We start from the raw sequence: 22,221 nt of genomic DNA, 5'->3' as shown, positions 1-22,221 counted from the left end.
CTGCTTCCTGCAGGGGGCGGGAAGGGAACCATCCAGCGTCCTTAACAAGGCTCTGGTGCAGGGGAAACTAGTTAACCTGAGGCTAACCCGCGTGGGGCCACCAGAGCCAGCTGACGCCGGGGAGAAACGGGCAGAAGATTTAAAGAGGTACAAAGGAATAAAAGAGCACAACGCCTGAAGGGCCAACACACATCCGAGAGGTGTCGGCCGCATCGTTTACCAGGAAGACACACATGGGAACCACGGTCAGACAGCGCTCGTCAGGGTGGAAGCGTGAGAGGAGGTGGGACGCCCCGTGTCGGCGGCACGTGGAATAACCAGAGCCCTCGCCGTCCAGGGGGGCGCTGGGAGCTCGACCAAAGCCGAGGCTGGGTGCCCTTGACCTGGGGGTGTCAAGTGTATCTCCACAAAGCGGGGCGGAACCAGAGAGCGGCTGCCTCTCGGGGGACGAGCCGAAGGCTGACCTGGCAGGGGAACGAGGGAACTTTCTGGAACGATGCCGATGTTGTGTGTGCTGCTGGGGGTTTGGGTTTCACACGTGTGTGCATTTGTCACCTCAGGATTTTATGTTTCACTGGTAAATTTGACTTCAAAAGAAAGAAACTGTAAACATAGAGTGAACTCTAGTTAATCTTACAGAGGCTGAACTATCCAGTGAGAAGGGTATTGATGTCTGTAATTTACTGTGAAATGCATTAAGAAATAAGGATGGATGGAATGATAGATGGAGAGAGATGTACTAGACCAAATGTAGTAAAATATTAATGGCAGAATCGAGGCGGGGAGGGTGTTTACTGTAAAATTCTTTCATCTCCGCTAAATGTTTCTCCATAAGAAGAAGCTGGGGAAAAAAAGAACCACTGGCAGCGGTGCGGTCTGATCTGTCGCAAACAGAACGTCAAGCAGAAGTCAGACACAGAAGAACACCTGCCGTCTGATTTCATCTCCGTCAAGTTCAGGAACGGGTAAACCTGCTCCAGGTGTGAAGGTCACCTTCGGGCAGCAGGGGGCAGGTCACACCGGAAGGGAGCACGTGATGGTTTCTGATGTCCTGGGAACGTTGCGCGTTGGGTGCCGGAAAACGAGAAAATTCACTGAGCTGTGCCTTATGATTTGTGCATCTTTATTCATATTTGATATGCGTCAATAAAAATGTACATTACAAAAACTCTTAGGGAAACAGGGATAGACTGGAACTTTCTTACCCTGAAGAAAGGTTCCACCTACAATCCACCTACAACCTATGACCGTGAGACATCAGAAGTATTACTCTTTTAGAAAATAGCAAAAAAGGTCATTGCAAGAACGGAGAAGCCCCCCCCACGGCCCCTTCCAGGCCCTGTCCTTCCAGTGTAAGCAGTGCAGTAATTAAGACAGTTTGGCATTAATCCTGGGATAGACTTAGTGACCAAGGAAAAGAGTGGAAGCCCAGAAGCGGACCTACTGCTTCACGGAACCTGATTTATGACAGCGCAGGCTGGGGAAGACCGCTCGGGAGAGAGGGGACCATTTAACAAATGCTACTCAGACAATTAGTTATTCATGTGGAAAAAATGAAATTGGATTTCTGTCTCACACCATAAATAAAAATCACTTGTGGAAGACAATGTGGGGATTATCTTTATGACCTCACCGTGGTGGGAAGGCTGCTTAATAAACAAGACACAAACGTGCTGGGCGTCAAAGAGATTGAAAAATGTGTTGACACTGAGAACTTTGTTTATCAAAAAATAACAGAGAGGGTGTAAAAGCAAGTCACAAAGTGGGAGGAGATGATTCCACACAGGAACCAGCAAAGGCATAGTATCAGAGTGTAAAACTCAGGAAGAAAAAGACCCACAACCCACAGAAAAATGGGTAAAAGATGCAAACAAGCTTCTCACAAACAAACATGTGCAAAGATGCTCACTCCTTTGGTAACTGGAGGAAATGCACGTGAAGACCCCAGAGTCGCTGCACTGCACCCACGGATTGGCTGGGCCCGAGCGAGCATCGCTGGGGACGTGGGTTTCCTGCTGGTGGAAATGTCAACGGCTCCAGGCACTTTGGAAAATAATCAGGCTTCGTCCTGTAACGCTGAGAGTTTCCAGACGCCACAGTCCTGCAGCTCCACTTCTCGTTAAATTCTAAAGAAACGTTTGCTCCTGAGCCCAAGGAGACGTGCCGTGATGTTCACAGCATGTTGCTTTTCGAAGCAAAACACTGGAAACGGCCCAAACGTCTGTTTGATGGGTGAGTGGAAAAATACATTTTTGGGGTATATTTATGCGATGGAATTTTACACAGACAACGCGGATGAACCTTAGAAACACTGCGTTGAGTGGGGAAAAGTTGCGTTGATTACAGAGTAAGCACGAAGGCAAGCAACACGTCGCGTAGCGTGACGTGTGTGACAGCTGAGGACAGAGTGAGTGGATTCATGAGCTTGGAACTCGGGGTGCAGGGGAGCAGGGCCGGGGCGCTTCCCAGCAGCACTATGCCAATATGGGGGAGGGGTGGGGTCCCCGAGGCGCTCACACCCGTGACCTTTTCCCTGGACTGTGTCCCGTGCTACGTGGCTAAATTAATTACAAACAGAAGTGGAACCTTTCACACGCCCAAGCATCATGAACAACTCATGCCTGGTGCGTACGCTTTCGAGGAGTAATGATTAATGTTTCACTCGGCTTAACAGACTTAACAGAAATAGACGTGGTTCTATTTAAGCCGACTTGGGTGCTTACCACCGGAGCCCCTTCCCCCGTGGACGCTCAAGCTTCGTCCCACTGTTAGGTCCACTGGGACAGGCCTCTGAGGAGGACTCTACAGGTGGGCATGCTTTCTGAGCGCCCGGTACCTGCGGGTGTGTTTGCTTGGCTTTAACCCACGAAATGCAACTTCCTTGAATGTCAAATCCTAGCTCAGAACCGTCCTTCCATCAAAAGCTGGGTTTGGTCCGCCGGCCCCCGGCATCGCGTTTTCCCCCGCGGGGTCCACTTCCCGGCCCCGATGCTCCAGGAAGTCGTGTGTTTGGGTTCTTCCCGGGAGCCGGCCCTTTGGAAACTCCGTCTCCTTTAGTTGGGGACGTGCCCTCTCCCCCCGGGGGCACTGCCCACGCTCCGTCCTCTCCTCGGTCACACCCACCACTGTGCGGCCCCTCACCAGCCCTGTCGGGACAGCGGCTGCCCGCTCTGGTCTCTGATCTGACGCCCCACGGCCTCTGCTGTGTTCCTGCCCTTTCAGGTCCTGAAAGCCCTCCCTCATCCGCCCCTTCTCCACCCATCCTGCTCCCCTTTGAATGGCGAGCTGCCCGTGACCTGGAGTTTTTCCCGGACCGCGAGTTGTGAATCCAGAAAGGCGCCCCCGGGAGCCCCTTGCTGGGCAGAGGAGGAGAGGGTGGTGGTGGGCAAGCTCGGAGAGTCACCCATCGAGGGGCCTGTTTGGGCGTCGGCATCCCCTCCCTCCGCCCTTGGGGTGAGGACCTTCACTCCTCCCTGACATCTGGGCCGCGGCCCCGGCAGACAAGCTGTCAGGTGAACCCGGGCCCCCTCTGTCTGGCTGGGCGTCTCCCGCCTCCGAGGGCTCGACGTGTGGAGCGGAATCTCGTTGTCCTTGCGCGTGCGTCATCTCGCGATCCATTCACTCATCTTATGCGTCTCTTGAGCATATTTCCCTAATGCTTAAACACGCGCTCCCTTCATGAATGCCAACTAAAAAAGTCAACCAATAAAACTTCCCAGCTATTTAGATATTGATTACAAACCTTAATCAAATGCTTCTAAACGTTTAATTAAAACCACAAGCTAAATATATCAGATTTGCTTAAATTGCTTCAAACGCCTTTATAACTAGGCAAGACCTACTGCCGTGGCTGAAGGACACCCCCATATGCCGAAGTCCTCATCCCCCGCCCCACCCCATGACTGTCTTTGGAGACTGGCCTTTAGGGGTGGTTAAGGTGAAACAGGTCACGAGGGTGGCACCTGGTCCAACAGGACAGTGGCCTCGTGAGAAGGGGAAGGGACACCGGAGCTCTCTCTGCCGGATGAGGACACAGGAGCTGGGCAGCCCTCGCCGGAAACCAAGCCTGCTGGCACCAGATCCGAGAGAAAGAAATGTCTGTCGTTTGAGCCTCTCTGTCTGTGGTATTTCGTTTTAGCAGCTGAGCTAAGACAGCACACAAATTATCATAAGGACTTAAAAATGGGGGGATTTGGGAGCCGGAGGAGACGTGGTGGTGAGCACACGATTGTCTGCCTTTGTCCACATGTGCAGAACTGGGCTGAAAGGTGAAATGCGCCCCGATGAGAAAGAAAGAAAAACCTTACAGTTTGCTTACACAGAAGCTGGTGCCAAGGCAATTCCACAGCTCTGCACGTGGTCCTCCCTCATCGGTTACTCTCACCGTGTCCCGAGTCCTTCCCGCGCTCGCTGCGGACAAAAGAGAGGGACGCGCCCTCCGACGGCCTCCCCGCAGGCCTGGATTCTCTCAGGCCCACTCCTCCCGCGGGCAGCCGCGTCCTCCCGGCCCAGGACCCATCGACCTGCAATCACCCGCGTGGACCTGTGAGCCCCACGGGGAATGGAGTCACCGGGTGACTAACGGCTCCCCCTCCGAGGGGTCGCTGACAATACCCCCCTGCTGCTCGCGGAGCCGGGCTCATGCTTGTCTCTGGCACCGTCTGGTCCTGTGCGGGAGACGTAAGGTCACAGAGACGCTGGGATCCTTGGTGGAAACAGAAATACCACAGAACATCACATGAGGATGCTGGCTCCAAGACACATGTGTGCGAGCTGCTGGCCCCGGTGAGGAGGCAGTCGTGCACATGCACTGACACACGCAACACACCGCACACACATACACACACGCTCTTGGGGGCGAGCCCAGAAGACAGGCGTCCAGCATGTACAGCGATCATCTCTGGGTGACGGGTAATAAGTGACTTTTCATTTTCTTCCTGAGACTTTCCCACGTTTTCCAAATACTTTACAATGACGGCATGAACGTTACAAGAAAAAGAAAATCCCCAGACATGTTTGTTTCTAAGTGAAAACCACCATGCTGCCCCCGTCATGGTTGCCGCAGGAGCTGCTGTGAGCCCAGGCCTGGCTTGGCTGCTGCAGGGACCGTGGGGTCTCAGGGACATGTGGCCAGCAGGAAGCGGCTCAGGAGCCGGCGTGTCTCTGGCCACCTGTCCGGGCTGGGTTTGGCCGCTCTGGCCGTCTGGGCCATCCCAGCCTCGGGCCAGCTCAGAAGGGGTTAAGATGCCACCAATGCAAATTAGATTTAATTAATCCTTTTCATCAGTTGCAAATATACCTTCTGAACCCTATTAAAAACATGAATATGCAAATGCAGACCTTTTTTAATTCTCATTTTCAAGGACTAGGTGTTGGGGTTTGATTAAGTGAATTCCGTTAACAGCCTGTAAACCTGGTGCAAAATTTAATTTCCATTTTAAGTTTGAAAAAAAAAGAGAAAAAACAGCATGAAGGCTGTTGCTAATTGAGCTAATTATAGTGTCACATTACGGAGGCCACACGCAGAGCCCACAGGCGGAGGGGCCCTGGGCAGGGCCTGGGGGTGGCTCCCAGGGGCCCACAGCCAGTCCTGCTGTCAGGCTGTTTTCCAGATGCGGAGACTGAGGCTCAAGTAGGGGAGGAGACTTCCCCAGGAGCCCCTCGCAGGTCGTTGCGTGTGGGCTGCCTGGGCAGCCTGGGCCCCCGACTCATCGGGGAGGTGGGGGCACCGGGCAGGGAGCCCAGGAGGGAGCCCGGGCCCATGTGTCCCCTCCGTCCACACTTCCCGGCTCTGCCAGCACCTCCACGAACTGCCGGGTGACCTGCTAGGACAGACACTTCTCCGTCAAACAGGGAGACAGTCTGACGGCACGTTTAACATGCATGATGGCTTCCCAGCAATACTCAAGCAACCGTGAGCCGGCACCGCCAGGTGCCCAGGACCCTCGGCACAAGGTCCCCCCGTCCGTGGTGCTGGCGCTCGAGGGCTGTCCAGTCCCACATGGTGGCCTGTGCGCACTCACCACTGAGCGCCTGAAACGTGGCTGGTCTGAATCCAGATGGGCAGCAGGTGCAAAACAAGATGCTGGGTTTTTAAGACTCAGCGCTGAGAGATGGTAAATGAATGTCTCGCTAATTTATATATATGTAATTTAGAGAACTCATTTTTAAAAATTAAGATATAATTGACGTATTAGTTTCAGGTATACAACACGATTCAATATTTGTATATACTGCAAAACTAATTTTTATATGGATTACATGTTGAAATAAAATGTTGGATATATTAGGTTAAATATATTCATTAAAGTTAATTTCACCCGCTTTTTAAATGTGGCTGCTAAAAAATTTCAAATTACATATGCGACTTGCATGCTATTTCTGTCATCAGGGCGGTTCTACGGCTTCTTGAGAAGATGCTAAAGCTGATGAAAAATGTGTATTTTATATATACTGTATGTAACACAGGTATATTATAAGTAAAATATGCATAAAGAAATGCCAGGTGGAAGGATAAGCAGGCCCAGGTGTGCATCAGCTTGGGCCTCCTCCCTCCCCCCGGCCCCCATAACAAGCAACCACAGCCGGGGCGGCTTAAACAACAGACAGTGACTTTCTCAGGTTCCTCCCGAGGCCTCCCTCCTGGGCATGCAGACGGCAGTCTCCTCCCTGCGTCCTCACACGGTCGGCCCCCCTGTGTCTGTGTCCCCATCTCCTCCTCTTACAAGGACACCAGTCCTACGGGATTAGGGACCAGCCTAACGGCCTCATTTTAACTTAATCACCTCTGAGGCACAGGAATTCAACACATGAATGTGGGGACACAGCTCTGCCCACAAGGGAGGGCGAGGCGGCGGGGCTCTGGGGAGAAGGTCCCCGTGGTGGGTAGACAAGGGCTGGCGTGTCTGAGGCTCGCCATGGAGGCCGGTTCCCAGAAATATTAACCAACTGGGAATCACCCCAAACCTTCTGCTTGCCCTGGAAGATCCGGAGCCACGAGGAGGGTGGGAACCAGAACCACCAGAGAAAGGTTTGCAGGCAAGACCTGTTAATTGGAACCTGGAAATTCGTTTTTGTTTTGGTTCTTCTTTTTTTTTTAAAGTAATGACCAAAATGGTTCAGAAGTATGGAAGTTCTGAGAGATGCTGTCCATTTTACTTTAAACTGAGAATCTGGTGTTTCTGTAGGTTATTGTTTTCAATAAAACTTCTTAAGTGTTTTGGAAATAACAACAACAAAACCCCAATGAAATACATCAGTAGATGCTTTTATGGAAAATTTCCAAGACAACTGTTAAGTGAGGAAAAACACCAAGCTGCGGAACAAGCCAGTTATTTTCAAACCACACAGGAGCCCAGCGAGGCCAAACCTTGCGCTGCCTGCCCGTGTGTCAGGTGCACACGGCCATCACAGAGGACGAGCTGGGGCAGGGCCAAGGGGGCTTTTCCTTCACTTGACATTTCTGCCGCTAAAGGTTCTTCCTTTTACACTGAAAGTGCATCAGAATTGTGCAGCTGAAGAAACAGAGAAGAATGAGAAGAAAATGGAAACCACAACGAGACAGGCAGCAGGGCAGGCCAGAATGCGTGCCATCGTTGGCCCCCTGTGCTGTATGACTCTGGGCAAGGCCCTGCCCCTCTCTTGGCCGAAGCAGGAATTTAAGCAGTTTGGTAAAGCCACTGGTCCTCACCGTGCGCACACGCATGTACACACATGACATAGCCATGCACGCACACACAGCACACACCCTTTCGTGTCCTGCCCTAGACTCTACGCCCTGGACCTCTAGGTCACCCCTCCGAGGCTGCCTGGGGACAGAGGCCCGGCCCCTTCCTTGGTCCTGGCATCCTGGAGATACTGAACCACGAGGAAAACAGGCAGGTCTGACCCAGAAGCTGGGTCGTGAGAGCTGCTGACCCCGGCCAGGAGGTCCGGGCCTGACGGTCTTGCCTGCGGCTTGAGGCAGGTCCTGCCCTTTCCGAACCCCGGCCTCCTCTCGGACAAGATGCAACTTGCGGGATCATCACGGGATGGGAAGGAGCTTTGTAAGCTGGGATGTTTCAATCGGGGGCGGGTGGGTGGGGGAGCCTCGCAAACTGGAACGGGGCTTGTGAAGCGCGTGGGGTCACATCAAGTGCACATTCTGATCCAGTGGGTCCCAGCATTTCTAGGCGGCTCCTGGGTGACACCGCGGGTCGTGGTCCACACCCGAGTCATGAGGAGCTAAAGAAAGCCCGGAAGTTTACTCATGTCCAGAACACGAACCAGGCGCACAGGGAGGGGAAAGAGACGATGAATAGCTCACGTCCTTGAGCTGGCGCCTCTGGATGCAGAGGCGGGCCGGGCCCTGGGGGAGGCGGGGGTCCCACGGGGGCCCCGGCAGGCGGCGCTGTCCTCCCTGGGAGCCTTGGGGACGCCGGAAGGAGCCTGTCGCGCGCCAAATCCCGCTCCATCCTGGCAATTACGGTTTATCGCCGTAGCACTAATCCCTTAAAATTAGTCATTAGTGGCTTAACAACCACGTAGCGCTGGTGCCCACTGACGAGCTGGCGGCGGTGGGGTCTCTGCCAGAACCGGAACCTTCCGGGGCCTGGCTCCCCACCCGAGTGCACCCAGAGCCCCCGGCAGCGGCGGGGCGAGGAGCTGGCAAACTCAGCAGCAGGTGACCGAGGGGAGCTGGGAGAACGTCAGGGGGCCTCCGCGCCCCGTCCCACCTAGACGCGTCCCTTGGGGGTGGGGACGGCCCCTCCTGCGCCTCTTCAGGGAAGGAAATCCCAACTCGGCGCGAGCGCTGTCAGCCTGGGGCTGGGTGGGTGGTCCGGGCCGGGGGTGGGCTTTTCACCTGCAAGCGGCCTCAGGGACCCCCTTGCCAAGGAAGGAGAAGGGTGAGGAGCCCGGGGCAGGGGCGAGACCAGGTCTGGGTGCTCACGGGAGGCTGGGCCCGGGGAGGCTCGGCTGCCGGGCGCCCACGCTGTCCTCCCACAGATGGGGGGCCGGGTGTGGGGCGGGGGCCCAGCTCCGCTGCTGCAGGACCCGGGCAGGGACTAAGTCTCAGGAGATGACACGAGGCCGGGGACAGGTGGCCCTGAGGGACCCACGGCACGAGAGGGGCAGTGGGGAGGGCTGACCTGGCCTTGGGGCCACGCGTCGCCAGCGGGAGTCAGGGCCATGGCACGAGCGCAACCCCTCAGCCCCCAACCCTCCGGCACGTGCCTCTCCCGCCGGGGCTCCCGGAGTTCAGTTCTGGCCCTGCAACCGAGACCACCACGCGCGGGGGTGCCTGCCCGGCCCGCGCACCCCCTCGTAGGCCCCGTGGTAACCCCTGGGCAGAGATCACGAGCTTCCGGCCTGGCCTTCTGGCCAGTGTGACCCCACCAGCCGGGCCATCTCAGCAGCAGCCGGTCGCTCCCGCCTGCCCTGAGGGGGGACTGGCCACGTCTGCCCCGTGTGGGAGCCGCCATCTAGCAGGTGCCGTCTGCATGCCGGGACGCCCACAGGGGCCTCGCAGGGCATTTGTGTGGGCTAATGATTTTGCGTCAAGTTCTGACTTGACCCTTTTATCACTGTCGGCGGCCTCTGAATTCAGCGATTTCACACGGGAGGCAGGCCGGGGCCAGGCCTGGGGCGACGGGGACACAGCCTCCGCCAGACGGGGGCCCGGCCCCAGCCCTCCACGGTGCTGGGGACGGCAGAGTCGAGACAAGGGCCTGGTCCCCCACTCCCAGCCTGGGGCCCAACAGCATCTGTGGGACCTTTCCTCCCGCAAAGCAGCAGGGAAGCGCCACTGCGGGCTTGGGGGTCCTGACAGAGGGAGGGAGACGGACGAGGCCCCTCCCCACCCGCCTTGCATGGAGGGGCTCAGAGCCCAAGACGTGACTTCACTCTGTGCTGGTGTGTCCGCGGCACCGGGAAGGGGGCCGCTCCAGTGTGGAGTGAGGGGTGAAGGAAGGTGCACTCTGACGTCTGCCGGAAAACCCCCAACTGGGGGTCTTCACTAAGCGCAGGACCCCCGGGACCGCCCTCCGCCTGGCTCGGCAGAGTTTCGCGCGAGCAGCGTCGCTGCCGTCCCCCCGACTGGTGACGACAAAGAAACATGGAGCCTCGCTCCTCCCCCGCGAGATGGCGCGGAGGGCGCCCGGAGTGTCTGAGGGGGTGGGGAGAGCAGGACGCCCCCAGCGGGACCAGAGTCCAGTTCCGAGCAGCCGGTGGCCCTGGGAAGCCAGTCCGCATGCCGAGCCTCAGTCTTCTCATCTGTGAAGCGGGAACAGCACTTCCCTCCAGGGCTGTATTTGCGGTCGAACCAGCCGGGGGCTCCGGTTTCCAGGTCTGTGCTGACCTTGCTGTGACCCCGGGCCTGGCTGGGCCTTGTCTGTCCAGGCACCCGTTCACAGACCGAGGTCCAGAGCAACTGTGATGGGGGTGGGGTGTGAAGGGCGGGGTCGGAGGCAGCCCCAGACGCACAGGCCACACTTCCCAGGGCTCTGGGCTCTGCAGAGGGACCCAGTGCCGGCCCTCCCCACCCACCTCCCCTGACAATGGCCTCGAGACCTGCTGTGGGGCAGCGCCGTAGGTGAGGCTATGCCCCGAGGCCGCTCCCACCCACCTCTGCCGGGCTCCACGGCAGTACCCACCGTGCGCCTGCAACAGGCACACAGGGCGGGGACGTCAGGACGGCAGGGGTGCCGAGCTGTGTGAGTGGAGGGAGCCCGTCAGCCCAGGGGCTCCGACACACACACAGTGAGCCGGGTGGGGGCTGAGGGGAGCCTTTATTTCACCAGCGCCAGGAACTTCGCCGGCAGCCCAGGTTCACCCACCAGGTCCAGGCCCGGCCGGGCTTGAGCAGGTGCAGCAGGGGTGCCCGGGGGAGGGGACAGGAAGCCGGCCCAGAGCGCTGCCCCCGAGGTCCCCCACCGCTGCCTCCTACCTGCTCTCCAGGACGGAGAGTGAGGAGGTGGTGGCCTGTCCCTGCAGAGTGGCCGTGAGCCCAGGGGTCGGGGAGGGGCACCCCTGAGCCGCTTAACCCTGCCCACAGGGGTCCTGTGCAGAGGCGCAGGTGCAGGCCGCCTGGGCGGGGTGGCTGGGGGGCACGCAGGAGTCCCCATCAGGCCCTGACGCTCACGGCCGTCCGGGCTGGAGGCCGGGCCCTGTGGATGGGTTCGCTGGCCTGGTAGGGCCGGGACCCCAAGGGACGGGCCTGAGCGGGCTCCCGCCGGCTGCCCGCTTCCGCCTTCAGAAGGCGCGGGGCTGGGGGCCGCAGGCTAGGCCACGGTCTGGCGGCTGAAGAGGTCGAGGGTGAGGGCGCTGAGGAAGGCGGGGATGCTGCCCTGCTGCAGCAGGTGCAGCTCGATGAGCTCCTGCGCGGTCCGGGAGAACTCCGTCTCCAGCAGTTGCATCTTGGTGCCCGAGGGTCCCGCGGCCTGCAGGGTGGGCGGGAGACACGGGAGATGCTGTTAGCAGGTGGGCCCTGGGCGGGTCGCCCCACTCAATCCCCTGTTGCCCCAGGCTCCAGACGCGGACGGGCCATCTGCCCAAGTCCAGGCACGTCCCCCCAGGCGAGGCTGTTTCTCGGGCCTCCTGGGTGGGGGGTCTCACCCACGCTTCTGGAACCTAGAAGCCAGGACGGGGGCGTGCACTCCAGCTCACCAGCTCCTCCGGGTCTGTCCACCCTGAGACCCCAGCCCTTGTGAGGACGCTCCATGCCCGGCGTGAGGGCCCTGTGACAGCCACGAGGCTGCAGGCGCTCCGAGGCGGGTCTCACGCCGCCCCGTGTGCCAGGGGGACGGCTGAGGGGCCGCTGTGTCAGGGCCTTTCGCCCACTGCCCTCCGGCACTGCTGCACGTCAGGGGTCTCTGTCACGGCGGCGGGGCTGCCTCTGGAGTCCGCTAATCCGAGTTCAAATCCCACCCCTTCCAGCTGTGAGGCCTCGGGCACAGAACGGAGGGGCTCCCAGCTGAGGGCACCGCTGGGAGCTAGCCCACTCGGTGGGCTTGCTGAAGGGCGGCAGGTGGGGGCCAGGCAGTCCTGGAGAACCCAAGAGGGGCCAATTCCTTTCACTGCTTCTTTACGCAAACACGTCACCTGTGATTGGGGAGGTGCCACGAAGGAAGACGGGCCTGTCCCTCAGTGATTCGGAAGACCAGCCTCTAAACACTGTGTGTGCCACACGGTGGGACCCCCAAAACTAGCTGGTCAAGCCCTCACGTGCAAGTGGGGAGACCGAGGCCCAGATGGCTCGGGGCTGGCCTGGGTCACAAGGCAGGTGTGAGCAGGGCCGAGCCCAGGGCAGGTGCTCCCGGGGGTGCAGGGCAGCTGGGGGGTGGACAGAGGCCCGAAGGTGCCCAAACACTCGGGCAGGGCTCACAGGGAAGCTCCCTCCCTCGCTCCCTCCCTCCCTCCCTCCCTTGGGCAAGCCTACGGCAGCTCCAAGACCCCAGATGGCGCCCTGACGTGGGCCTCACCTGCCAGCAAGCCCATCCCAGGTGAGTGAGGACCTCCGGGGCCTGCCTGCTGGGGGCGCAGGCCTGGGGAGAGGCTGTCGTACACCAGAGAGAAGCTGTGGCCTGCGACCCTGTTCAGCAAGGCAGTGGTGCTGGTGGGGCAGCTCAGGGGAGTCAGGAGGCGAGCGGGGCGGCGGCCACCGCGGGCCAGCCCCCCACTCATGGAATGACCACCTGCCCACCCTGCCCGGTCAGCTCCACCCCTGCTCGGAGGATGAAGGCCACCACTCTGCTTGGGGAATCCCAGGCTGGAAGGGACACACCCGGGGACGCGCACACCTCCATGGGAGAGCCCCCTCCTTCCCAGGCAGCCGACCAGGAAAGGCTTCTTCCCGCCGACCCCCAAACTCGCCCGCCAGTCGGAACCCTGGCTCCGCCTTGGCGGGCGCCCGCTTCACCAAGATTCCTGTTAACGGCCACTGGAAAGCGGAGCAGCGCCGCCTGCGGCCCACCCACACGGCGGCCCAGGCTCGGGGGAAGGTGGACACGTTCCTCCCAGCCCACGGGGACCCTGAGAAACGGCCCCCGCCAAGACACACGTCTGATAAAGGACTCGTGTGCAGGGTCCACCTGCAGCTCTTACAACTCAACAGTAGAAAGACAAATGACCCGGTTAAAAAGTGAGCGAACAATCCGAATGGACCTTTTCCCAAAGGATACAGGCAAATGGCCACACCACCACCTGTCTTTAGGGAAGCGCAAATGGAGCCCACGGTGAGACCCGCCTCAGGCCCGCGAGGGCAGCTGTAACCCAGGCGACACGGTGCTGGGAAGGACGCGGGGAAGTAGGAAGGCGGGCACGGCGGGCGCTGCGCAAACAGTCTGGCGGTTCCTCACGAGTGAGCCACGTGGCCCGGCAATTCCACTCCTGGGTACGTGCCCAGGAGAAGTGAAAACACACATCCACACAGGAACCGGCACAGGAATGTTCACGGCAGCAACATTCAACGTAAGTCAAAACGCAGAAACAACCACCGACAGGCGAACAGGTAAGTGCAGTGCAGCCACGGAAGGAACGCTGCTCTGTACACACGACGCCACGGACGACCCTCGAGAGCACACGCCAGGCCAGACACGGAAGGCCCCGTCGGTGTGACTCCACTCGCTCTGGCGAGTGCCAGAGCAGGCAAAGCCGCCGAGACGGGGGCTGGGACGGGGGTCGGGGAGGGAGAAAGGGGAGCGACTGCCGGTGGGCATGGGCCTTCTCTGTGGGGGATGAAAACCTTCCAGCGTCAGGTGTGGATTACACCTCAGCAGGGCCGTCTGCAACAAAAGGCTCCTTTCTGCCCAGCAGCCCGAGGGTCCACCCCCGGCGGGCCCAGCAGGGCACAAGGAGGCCCGACAAGGTGCAGGCCTGGATGTGCCGCGGAGGGGGGCCCTCCGAGACCCCAGGGAAGGAGCGGGGGCATCTCGGAAGGAGCTGGCTCCAGCTCTGCATCGGCCTGCCCCCTGCCCTCCGACCCACGACCCATCCGAGCGGCCTTGGAGCTCGCGGTGCTGAGGCCGTCTTGGCTGTGTGCCGTCTCACTTGGCCCTGGACCCGCAGGTGGCCGGCCCTGCTCCGTTGCCCGTTAACACATTTAGCCTTGTCATAATGGTTCAACACAGACCATTTTCCAACAAAAATAAGAGAAACCACTCTGACCTTTACCAAGAAAATCCTTTAATTTCTGTCTTCTGCTCTTGATTCTGAGTTTTTCCCCCTAAATGTCAGAGGGGCCGGTTCTCCTGCAGCTGTTGGCTCAGCACAGGCTGGGTGGGGGTTAGGGGGTGGAGGGAGTCGGGGGCCCGAAAGGGCAGCCGAGTCTCCTGGCCGTGCAGGTTAGGGTTAGGGGCAACCCCGGCCCGTCCCCCTCCCCCCAACCTGGCCCTCCCCCAGCCCCCTGCTCCCCCGAGAGGTGCCCTTCCGCTCCGACTTAAACTGGGGGTCCCCTGGGCGCCTCCCCAGGCCCCTGCAGGCTCTGCGTGCGGGTCAGACGCACCTCGCGGTGTCTGCACCGGGGCTGCCACTCCCGACAAGCAGGCCCGGCTCAACCCCGACCAACAGGGAGCCGTCTGGGGCCCCCTGTCCACCCGTGGGCACCGCCCGGTGCTCGCTCCGGGTGCCCTGGGCAGTTCCGGGACCCCCGGCCGCCCTCAAGACCCGGAAGCTGTGGCAGGGGTGGAGGTGCGGGAAGGAGGGGCCCAGTGCTTCTCTCTCATCTCGACCTGCATCCAGGCAAACCCCACGGCTCCCGGCTCCTCCCCTGACATGGTGCCCGGGGCCCGTGTCCCGGTTCCACGGAGCTGCCGTGTTCCCAGGACGTGCCCATCAGCCTCCTGCGTTCAATGCTACCTGGTCCCCAGGTACCTTGTACGGCACTCTAATTAGGGGCTGTTCACTTATAACCAGGGCGTAGTTTTTAAAAAAGCAAACTGCCCAGTAAGATGTGCTGACCATGCTGGACGGGAGGGGTCAGGCGTGTAATAAAAGCGCCCGGCTTGAGGGACACGTGGGACCAGGTTGGCCCAGCTCAGGGGGTGGCCCGGCCTCAGGCCCAGCCCGCTGCCTGCCCTCCGAGGTGACGGGATGCAGCAGACACTGCTCTCTGCCTGGATTAGCTGCGAGGAAATCAAAGCACCCCCATCTTCAGAGCAGAGTCAGGGCTTCTCAAGCCGGAATCTAACACATTCCAAGTGCTTTCATGCGCTCACGGGCTGACCTGGGGAGGGCGGCTTGTCCTGGCCGGCCAGCATCCTCTTGAAACTTCTGCGCTGGAGAACGCCCTGGAGCCGGCACTGGGGGTGCCCCCTCGGGCGCCCCCCGCGCAGCACAGCCCCCGACAGCGAGGACGAGGCTGCTGGCCAGAGAGCATCAGAACAGGAACGCCGGTTGGGGAGCTCACAGGGCTAAGATGAAAGGTGGTTCATTACGGTTTTCTGAATTCTCCAGGGTTTTTACTATGACTGCACATATTTATAATCAGTAAAAACAATATCTAAATTATATCCGCAAGGCCTGAACAGCTTTGAGAATGGGCAAATACACACAGCGTCCCTGCTACAGGCGCGTGCTGACGTGTGGCTTCACCGGCTCCCAGGCCGGGGGCCGAGCGGGGCCCGCGGTGGGGACACACGGTGTCTGGGACTGGGGCTCGTGGGACGCCCTGCCACGGTGCCGTCACCACCTGTCGGCCTCCAGGGCTGGGGTGAGCTTCGTGGGGGTTGAGGGGGGGAACACCTGGCTGGCTTCCTCCCAGATCCCCCCCGCCCGTGGGAGGGCACCTCCGGGGGTGCCCCCGCCCGCACGCCCCCGGTGTCCTGGGCCACGGGTGACACCCAGCGTGGCGGCCGGCGGCCTGCAGACGCTGGGGAAGTCTCTGCGCCGCCTGCCCACCTGTGTTCTTCAGAGAGATGCACGCACGGCTGCCTCTGGCTCCCTGAGAGCCCGGCCCCGTGGAGCCCTCCTCGCCGGCCACGAGGACGAGCTCTCCCGGCCCACTCCGGCTGCGTCCTCCCTCGCCTGGCGCCTCGAGGGCCCTGTCCCAGCCTGCGCGGGCCCCCCAGCCCGCTGTGGGCCCGCCGGCGCATCCCTGCCGCCTCCAAAGCCCGGCCAGCCTCCCTCTCCGAGGGCAGATGCCTCCGCACCCCATGAGGCCGGCCGGGCATGGCTCCCAGACCAGGGGCGACTGGGGGCGGCCGCTGCGCTCTGGGTCCCCAGAGCCCAGGGCAGGTGGCCGCGGGAGGCCCAGGCAGACGCTGATGCGTGCGAACAAGCAAGGGACACGGCGGCAAGTGGGTCAGGACAACTTGGCCAGAAGCTGAGAGTGCTGTCCCGGCACGAAGTTCCAGGGAACGGAAGCTGGCAAAAAAGCATGTCCAGCAAAATAGCTCACCCAATTATCCCCGCTTAATTGTACTGAAAAAACATCTAAATACTGCATGTTCTAATTATACCAGCGTTATTGGAATTCACCGTCCCCAGCTAGGGGTGACCTTTCCCAAGAGTGACTGTGGGGGGCAAGGCCAGGCACCCCAACAGTTGCAGATCCGTCTCAAACCCGCAATTATTATTATTATTATTCTATTTATACCACCCTCCATCTTCCTAGATGCTCCGCTTTAGATCCACACACAGCTGCTCCTGCAGCCTCACGAGGGGGGAGGGCGCACGCGGGGCATCGAGGCCCCGAGCGGTCACTTCCAGGAGCCCTGCCCCTCACAGGTGGGCGCCCGAGGCCTCCTTCCAGGAGGTTCCTGGGGGCAGAGGCCCGTGGACAGGGGAGGTGCGAGTGGGGGTGGGCACCACAGAGCCAACCGCCTCCTTCCACGTTCTCAGGGGGCAGGGGCCAGAGAGGACCCGAAGGCCCGGCTCCCCCGGCCCTGGGCCAGCCGCCCCCCTGGGCCCCCGCCTCCTCCGTCAAGTGGGCTGGGCCACGTGTCCCCTGCAGCCCTCATCTAGGAAGCCTCCCCCTCCTCGCTCCCCATCGAGACAAGTCACACAGCCTCGGAGTAATTTTGTGAGGAGCCCGCGGGGGCCGCGGAATCATCTGAAGAGGAAGAGCGATGTGGCTGGATGAACGGCAGCGACGGAGTCAGAAGCTGGGCTCACCGCTGGCTGCTCTCCTGTCTGCTGTGTGACTGTGGGCACATCACTTCACCTCTCTGAGCTGGACTTTCCTCAATTTAAGGGGGGACGCATGCCTGTGTTCCCACCCCAGAGGGCTGCTGGTGGGCTCAGATGATAACACCTGTCAAAACGCTCGGCAGGCTCCAGGAGAAGCGGGGAGATTCACCCACCTGCCTGAAACAACCGGAAAAATGAGACACGAACACGCAACAGTGCTTTCAAGTCCTGGGACACGTGGGAATGAGGGGCATGGTCCCGGGAGACGGGAAGCAAGCCCTGTGACGGCCCCGTTCACCCCTCGAGAGACTTTCTGGGCACAGTGAGGGAGAGGCCCGGGCAGAGCCGGTGGACTCTCTGAGCTGAGAGTCTGGGGAGACCCAGGCGGCCAGAGGGTGCAGGACAGAGCGCCCGAGAGGAGAGCCACGCCTGGAGGAAGGACTGAGGAGAGGGTGCCCGGGCACTCAGCAGGGTACTGATCAGCACACAGGTAAGAAACCACCTGAGACCAGGAAAAGACACCCACGAGGATCAGAGCAAACACCACCACCGCAGGAGAAGCTCCCGCAGCGGGAGCAGGGCCCGTCCTCAGCGGCCACCCCGGAGGACCCCACCGTCCCAGGGCACAGTCACCCCCAACTACATGCTGCTCTGGTCCCGCTCACAATTTTTTTTTTTTTTTTTTTTGGCCACACCTGGCGGCATGTGGGATCTTAGTTCCCCAGCCAGGGATCAAACCTGCGCCCCCCCCCCACCCCCCGCAGTGGAAGCGCAGTCTTAACCACTGGACTGCCAGGGAAGTCCCTGGCTCACAACTCTTAAACTGAGACCTGAAAGAATCTGCTTCCAAGTAAGTAACACCCCTGAACAAAGTTTGGGAGCGGTCACAGGAAGACAAAAACACCCAGCCCCCAACGGGAAGAAATTCACCACGCCCGGCACCCATCAACGATGACAAGCGTGCAAAAGTCAGGAGCATATGATTCCCAGTGAAGAGAACAAGCAATCCGCTGAAACGGATCCAGAACTGATAGTGATGCTAGAATCAGCAGATGACATTAAATCAGTCATTATAACTTTATTCCAGGTGTTCAGAAAGTTGAAGATGTACAAGGTACACAAAAAGCTAAATTGAACTTCTAAAGGTGACGACTACAGTGTATGAGATGAAAAGGGTCCTGGGTGGGATTAACGGCAGATCGGATGCTGGAGAAAAAAGTTTAGTGAACCTGAAAACAGAAACAGAAACCATTCACAACGAAAGAGAGAGGAGAAAAGAATGAAAGAGAAAGAACCGTGCACGTGAGAGCGAGCCGTGGGGCCCTCGAGGGACACACCACACGTGCACCTGAGCCCCTGGAGAGGCCGAGACGACACGTGTGCAGGCGGCTTCTGAGACGGCTCCCAGCGACCCTGCCTCCTGGCACTGGCATCCCGCGTAACCCGCTATCCTAGAGTTTGATGGACTCTGCGTAAAAAACATGGCACAAATGACGGGGTGTCACTTGTGAGGTGGTGTCACAGTGGACCGTGGCTGTGACCTGCTCTCACTCTCTGGTTCTGGCCTCTGATGAAGCAAGAACCAGAGAAGCCATGAGCCGTCCACATGACGAGGAACTAGCTGAGTGCTGCCCACACCCACGTGAGTGAACTCAGGGGCTGACCCTCTCCTGGTAGGGATGTGAGGTGACCACAGCCTGTGAGAGACTCTGAGGAGGGCGCCGGGCTAAGTGCACTCAACTCCTGGCCTTTGGAAACTGAGCGACTACGTTCGGGGATAATCTGTTATTCAGTGATGGATTTTTACCAGTACAGGAGGACAGAAAAAATACTTGGAAAAAATAATAGCCCAAAACATTTGAATGTGATGAAAACTGTAAACTGGCAGATCCAACAAGTTCAATGAACCCCAAGCACAAAAAAATAAATGAAGAAAATGACACCAAAGTACATGGTAATGAAACCACTCTAAATCAATAATGAACATTTTTAAAGCAGCCAGAGAAAAACAGACACATGACCAGAGGAACAAAGAGGGCTGAAAGCAGATTTCTCACGGGAAACATGGAAGCCAGGTGGCAGTGGAACAGTATCTGTAAAGCACAGAAAGAACAAAAAAACAAAACCAAGTCAACCTAGAATTGTACACCCGGTGAAAATGACATGTAGGACCTGAAAAAACTTATTATCGCCAGCTGACTGATACTACAAGAAATGTTGAAGGAAGCCCTTCACAGAGAAGGAAGATGAAGATGGAAATACGGGCGTACACAAGAAGAATGAAGAACACCTCATTCCTTCAACGAACAAGGAAGTGGAAGCTGCATATGAAATACGTGAAAAAACTTAAAGTATTATTTAAATATCTTTAAAAGGTAATTGACTATTTAAGCAAAAATAGTAGCAGTTTATTGTGAGGTTTACCATATGTGTATAAGTACAATGTACTTCAAGGAGTTGAATAAGGCAGGAAGGAGAAAACTGGAAGGTTTATGCACGTAGCATGAGAACTCCAAGGTTCTTAGAGTCTACGTGAAGCGATATTATGTCACTTGAAGTTGACTGTGATAAGATGTACACTGTAAGTCCTAAAGCAATCTGTAAAACAGCAAGATAAAGTTATAGTTAACAAGTCAAAAAAGGAGATATATGAATTTGTACAAATTATTCAATTAATCTAGGAGAAGGCAGAAAAAGAGGAACAAAGCATAGGACCAACTGAAAACAAACAATGAGATGTGGGCATAAACCTAATCAGAGCAGTAATCAACTTAAATGTAAATAGTCTAAACACCCCAGTAAAAAGGCAGAGATTGTCAGACAGGATAGACTTGCAAGGCTCAACTATATGAGGCTCATAAAAAAGTAAAAATATGAAAAAGATATACCACACTAACAGAAGCCAAAAGCTGCAGCGACCATGTTAATACCAAACAAATTAGATTTCAGAGCAAAGAATATCATCAAGGAAAAAGGTCATTTCAAAACAATAAAGGGATTAATTTATACACAAAATAAAGACCAACAGAAATGCAAGAAGGTATAGACAAATCTATAATTGTAGTCAGAGATTTCAATACCTCTCTGTCTACTGATAGAAAAGGAAGATAGAAAACGAGCAAAGATATAGAAGATTTGACAATACTATAAAAAAACTTGACCTCACATTTATAGCATACTCCAGGAGAATACAAATTATTTTCGAGTATATTTACTTAGATAGACAACAATCTGGACCTTAAAACAAATTTCAGTAAATTTAAAAGGATTCATTTCAAACAAACTATGTTCTCTGACCACAATGAAATTAAATCATAAAGTAATAACAGAAAGCTATCTGGAAATTTTCAAAATATATGGAAACTTAATAATATACTTCTAAGTAACCTATGGGTCAAGGAAAAAATCAAAAGGGAAACTAGCATTTTTAAACCGAATGACGATAAAAATAAAATATCAGAATTTGTGGAATGCTGGTAAAACAGAGCTTGGGGGAAAATTTATAGCACTAAGGGTCTACATTAGAAGAGAAGACAGGCGTCAAATCAAGACTTTAGCTTTGACCTTGAGGACTTCCCAGGCGGTCCAGTGGTTAGGGCTCCGTGCTTCTACTGCAGGGTTCAATCCCTGGTCAGGGAACTAAGATCCCAGGTGCCGTGGCCGAAATTAAATAAATAAATACATAAATAAGAAACTAAAATAAAAAGGGCAAAGTAGACCCAAAGTAAGCAGAAGAAAGGAAATAAAGATCAAAGCAGAAATCACTGAAATAGAAAATAGAAAAGCATTAGAAAAACATGAAACCAAAAGTGATTTTTTTCAGAAGATTAATAAAATTGATAAACTGGTCAGGTTAATCAGGAATAAAAGAAGACACAAATTACTAGCATCATGAATGAGAGCGGTGACAGCACTACGAATTCTATGGATGTTAAAAGGATAGTAAGGGAACATTATGAACAACTTCTTGCCAATAAACTTGACAACTTAAATAAAATGGAAAAATTCTTTGAAAGACACCAAAACTACCAAAGTTCACTACAAAGGAAAGAGATAACCTGAATAGTCCTACGTCTATTAAAGGGATTGAGTTTGTAGTGAAAACCTTCTCACAGAGAAATCTCCAAGGCTGGATGGCTTTCCTGGTGAATTCTATCAAACGTTTAAGGAATAAATAAATACCAACTCTACATAAATTGTTTAGGAAAATGGAAGAGGAGGAACGCTCTCCAACTCATTCTGTGAGACAAGCATCACCATGATGCCACGAGCAGACAATAACAGTACAAGGAAAACAAATACAGTCCAATAATCCTCAGGAGTAGAGATGCAAAAATTCTAAACAAAACAGTAAGCATATGCATGTCCAATAACATACAAAACAGGTAATACAAGTGGGTTCTATCCCAGGAATGCAAGGCCGGTTTACCATTAGAAAAAGCAATTCAACATATGAACAAAATAAAGAAGAAAAACCACAATATCTCAATAGATGCAGAGAAAGGACTTGACCAAACCCAACATGCATTCCTCAAAAAATTCCTCAGCAGACAAGGATTAGACCAGAACTTCCTCAGCCTGATAAAGGACATCTCCGACCAACCCACAGCTGACAGCACACTCAGTGGCTTCAGACTGAATGAGTCCCTTCAGGTTGAACTTGGGACAAGAATGTTCACTCTCACCACTTCTACTCAACACTGTTCTGGAGGTTCTAGCCAGGGAAATAAGGCAAGAAAAATAAATAAAACCCTCCAAGTTTGGAGAGGTAGAAGCACAACTGTTGTTACAAATAACATCACTGTCTCTGTAGAAAATACAATAGAATACATTAAAAAAGCTACTAGAACTAATATGTGAGGTCAGCAAAGTTGCAAAATAAAAGGTCAATTTTACAAAAAAGAACTGTTTTTATATACTAGCGACAAAAAGAAATTAAAAGTAAAAAACAATTCATGATTGCATCAAAAACATGAAAAACTTAGGGATAAATTGGACAAAAGACGTGAGACACCTGTGCCCTGGAAACGAGAAGGCAGCATGGAGAGAGAAACTGTTCACAGGTTGGAAGACTCAATATTGTCAAGAGGGCAATTCTCCCCAAGTGACCTACAGCTT

General features: G+C 56.1%; 1 protein-coding gene across 3 annotated transcripts in view; it reads right to left on the bottom strand.

The window, feature by feature from the left end:
• Positions 1–10,580: 10,580 nt before the first annotated feature.
• The window catches only part of MAD1L1 (mitotic arrest deficient 1 like 1), a 342,045-nt gene continuing 330,404 nt past the window's right edge, over positions 10,581–22,221 (bottom strand). For all 3 annotated transcript variants that reach the window (XM_061208639.1, XM_061208640.1, XM_061208638.1), the window contains one exon: positions 10,581–11,417. In XM_061208639.1, the coding sequence (XP_061064622.1) occupies positions 11,259–11,417 (159 nt within the window). In that variant the 3' untranslated portion in view covers positions 10,581–11,258. The remainder of the gene's footprint in view (positions 11,418–22,221) is intronic.

This window comes from Eubalaena glacialis, chromosome 13, assembly GCF_028564815.1.
Source record: "Eubalaena glacialis isolate mEubGla1 chromosome 13, mEubGla1.1.hap2.+ XY, whole genome shotgun sequence".
NCBI lineage: Eukaryota > Metazoa > Chordata > Mammalia > Artiodactyla > Balaenidae > Eubalaena > Eubalaena glacialis.
The sequence above is the reverse complement of the archived record's forward strand: the minus strand, read 5'-3'. Positions and strand labels throughout refer to the sequence as shown.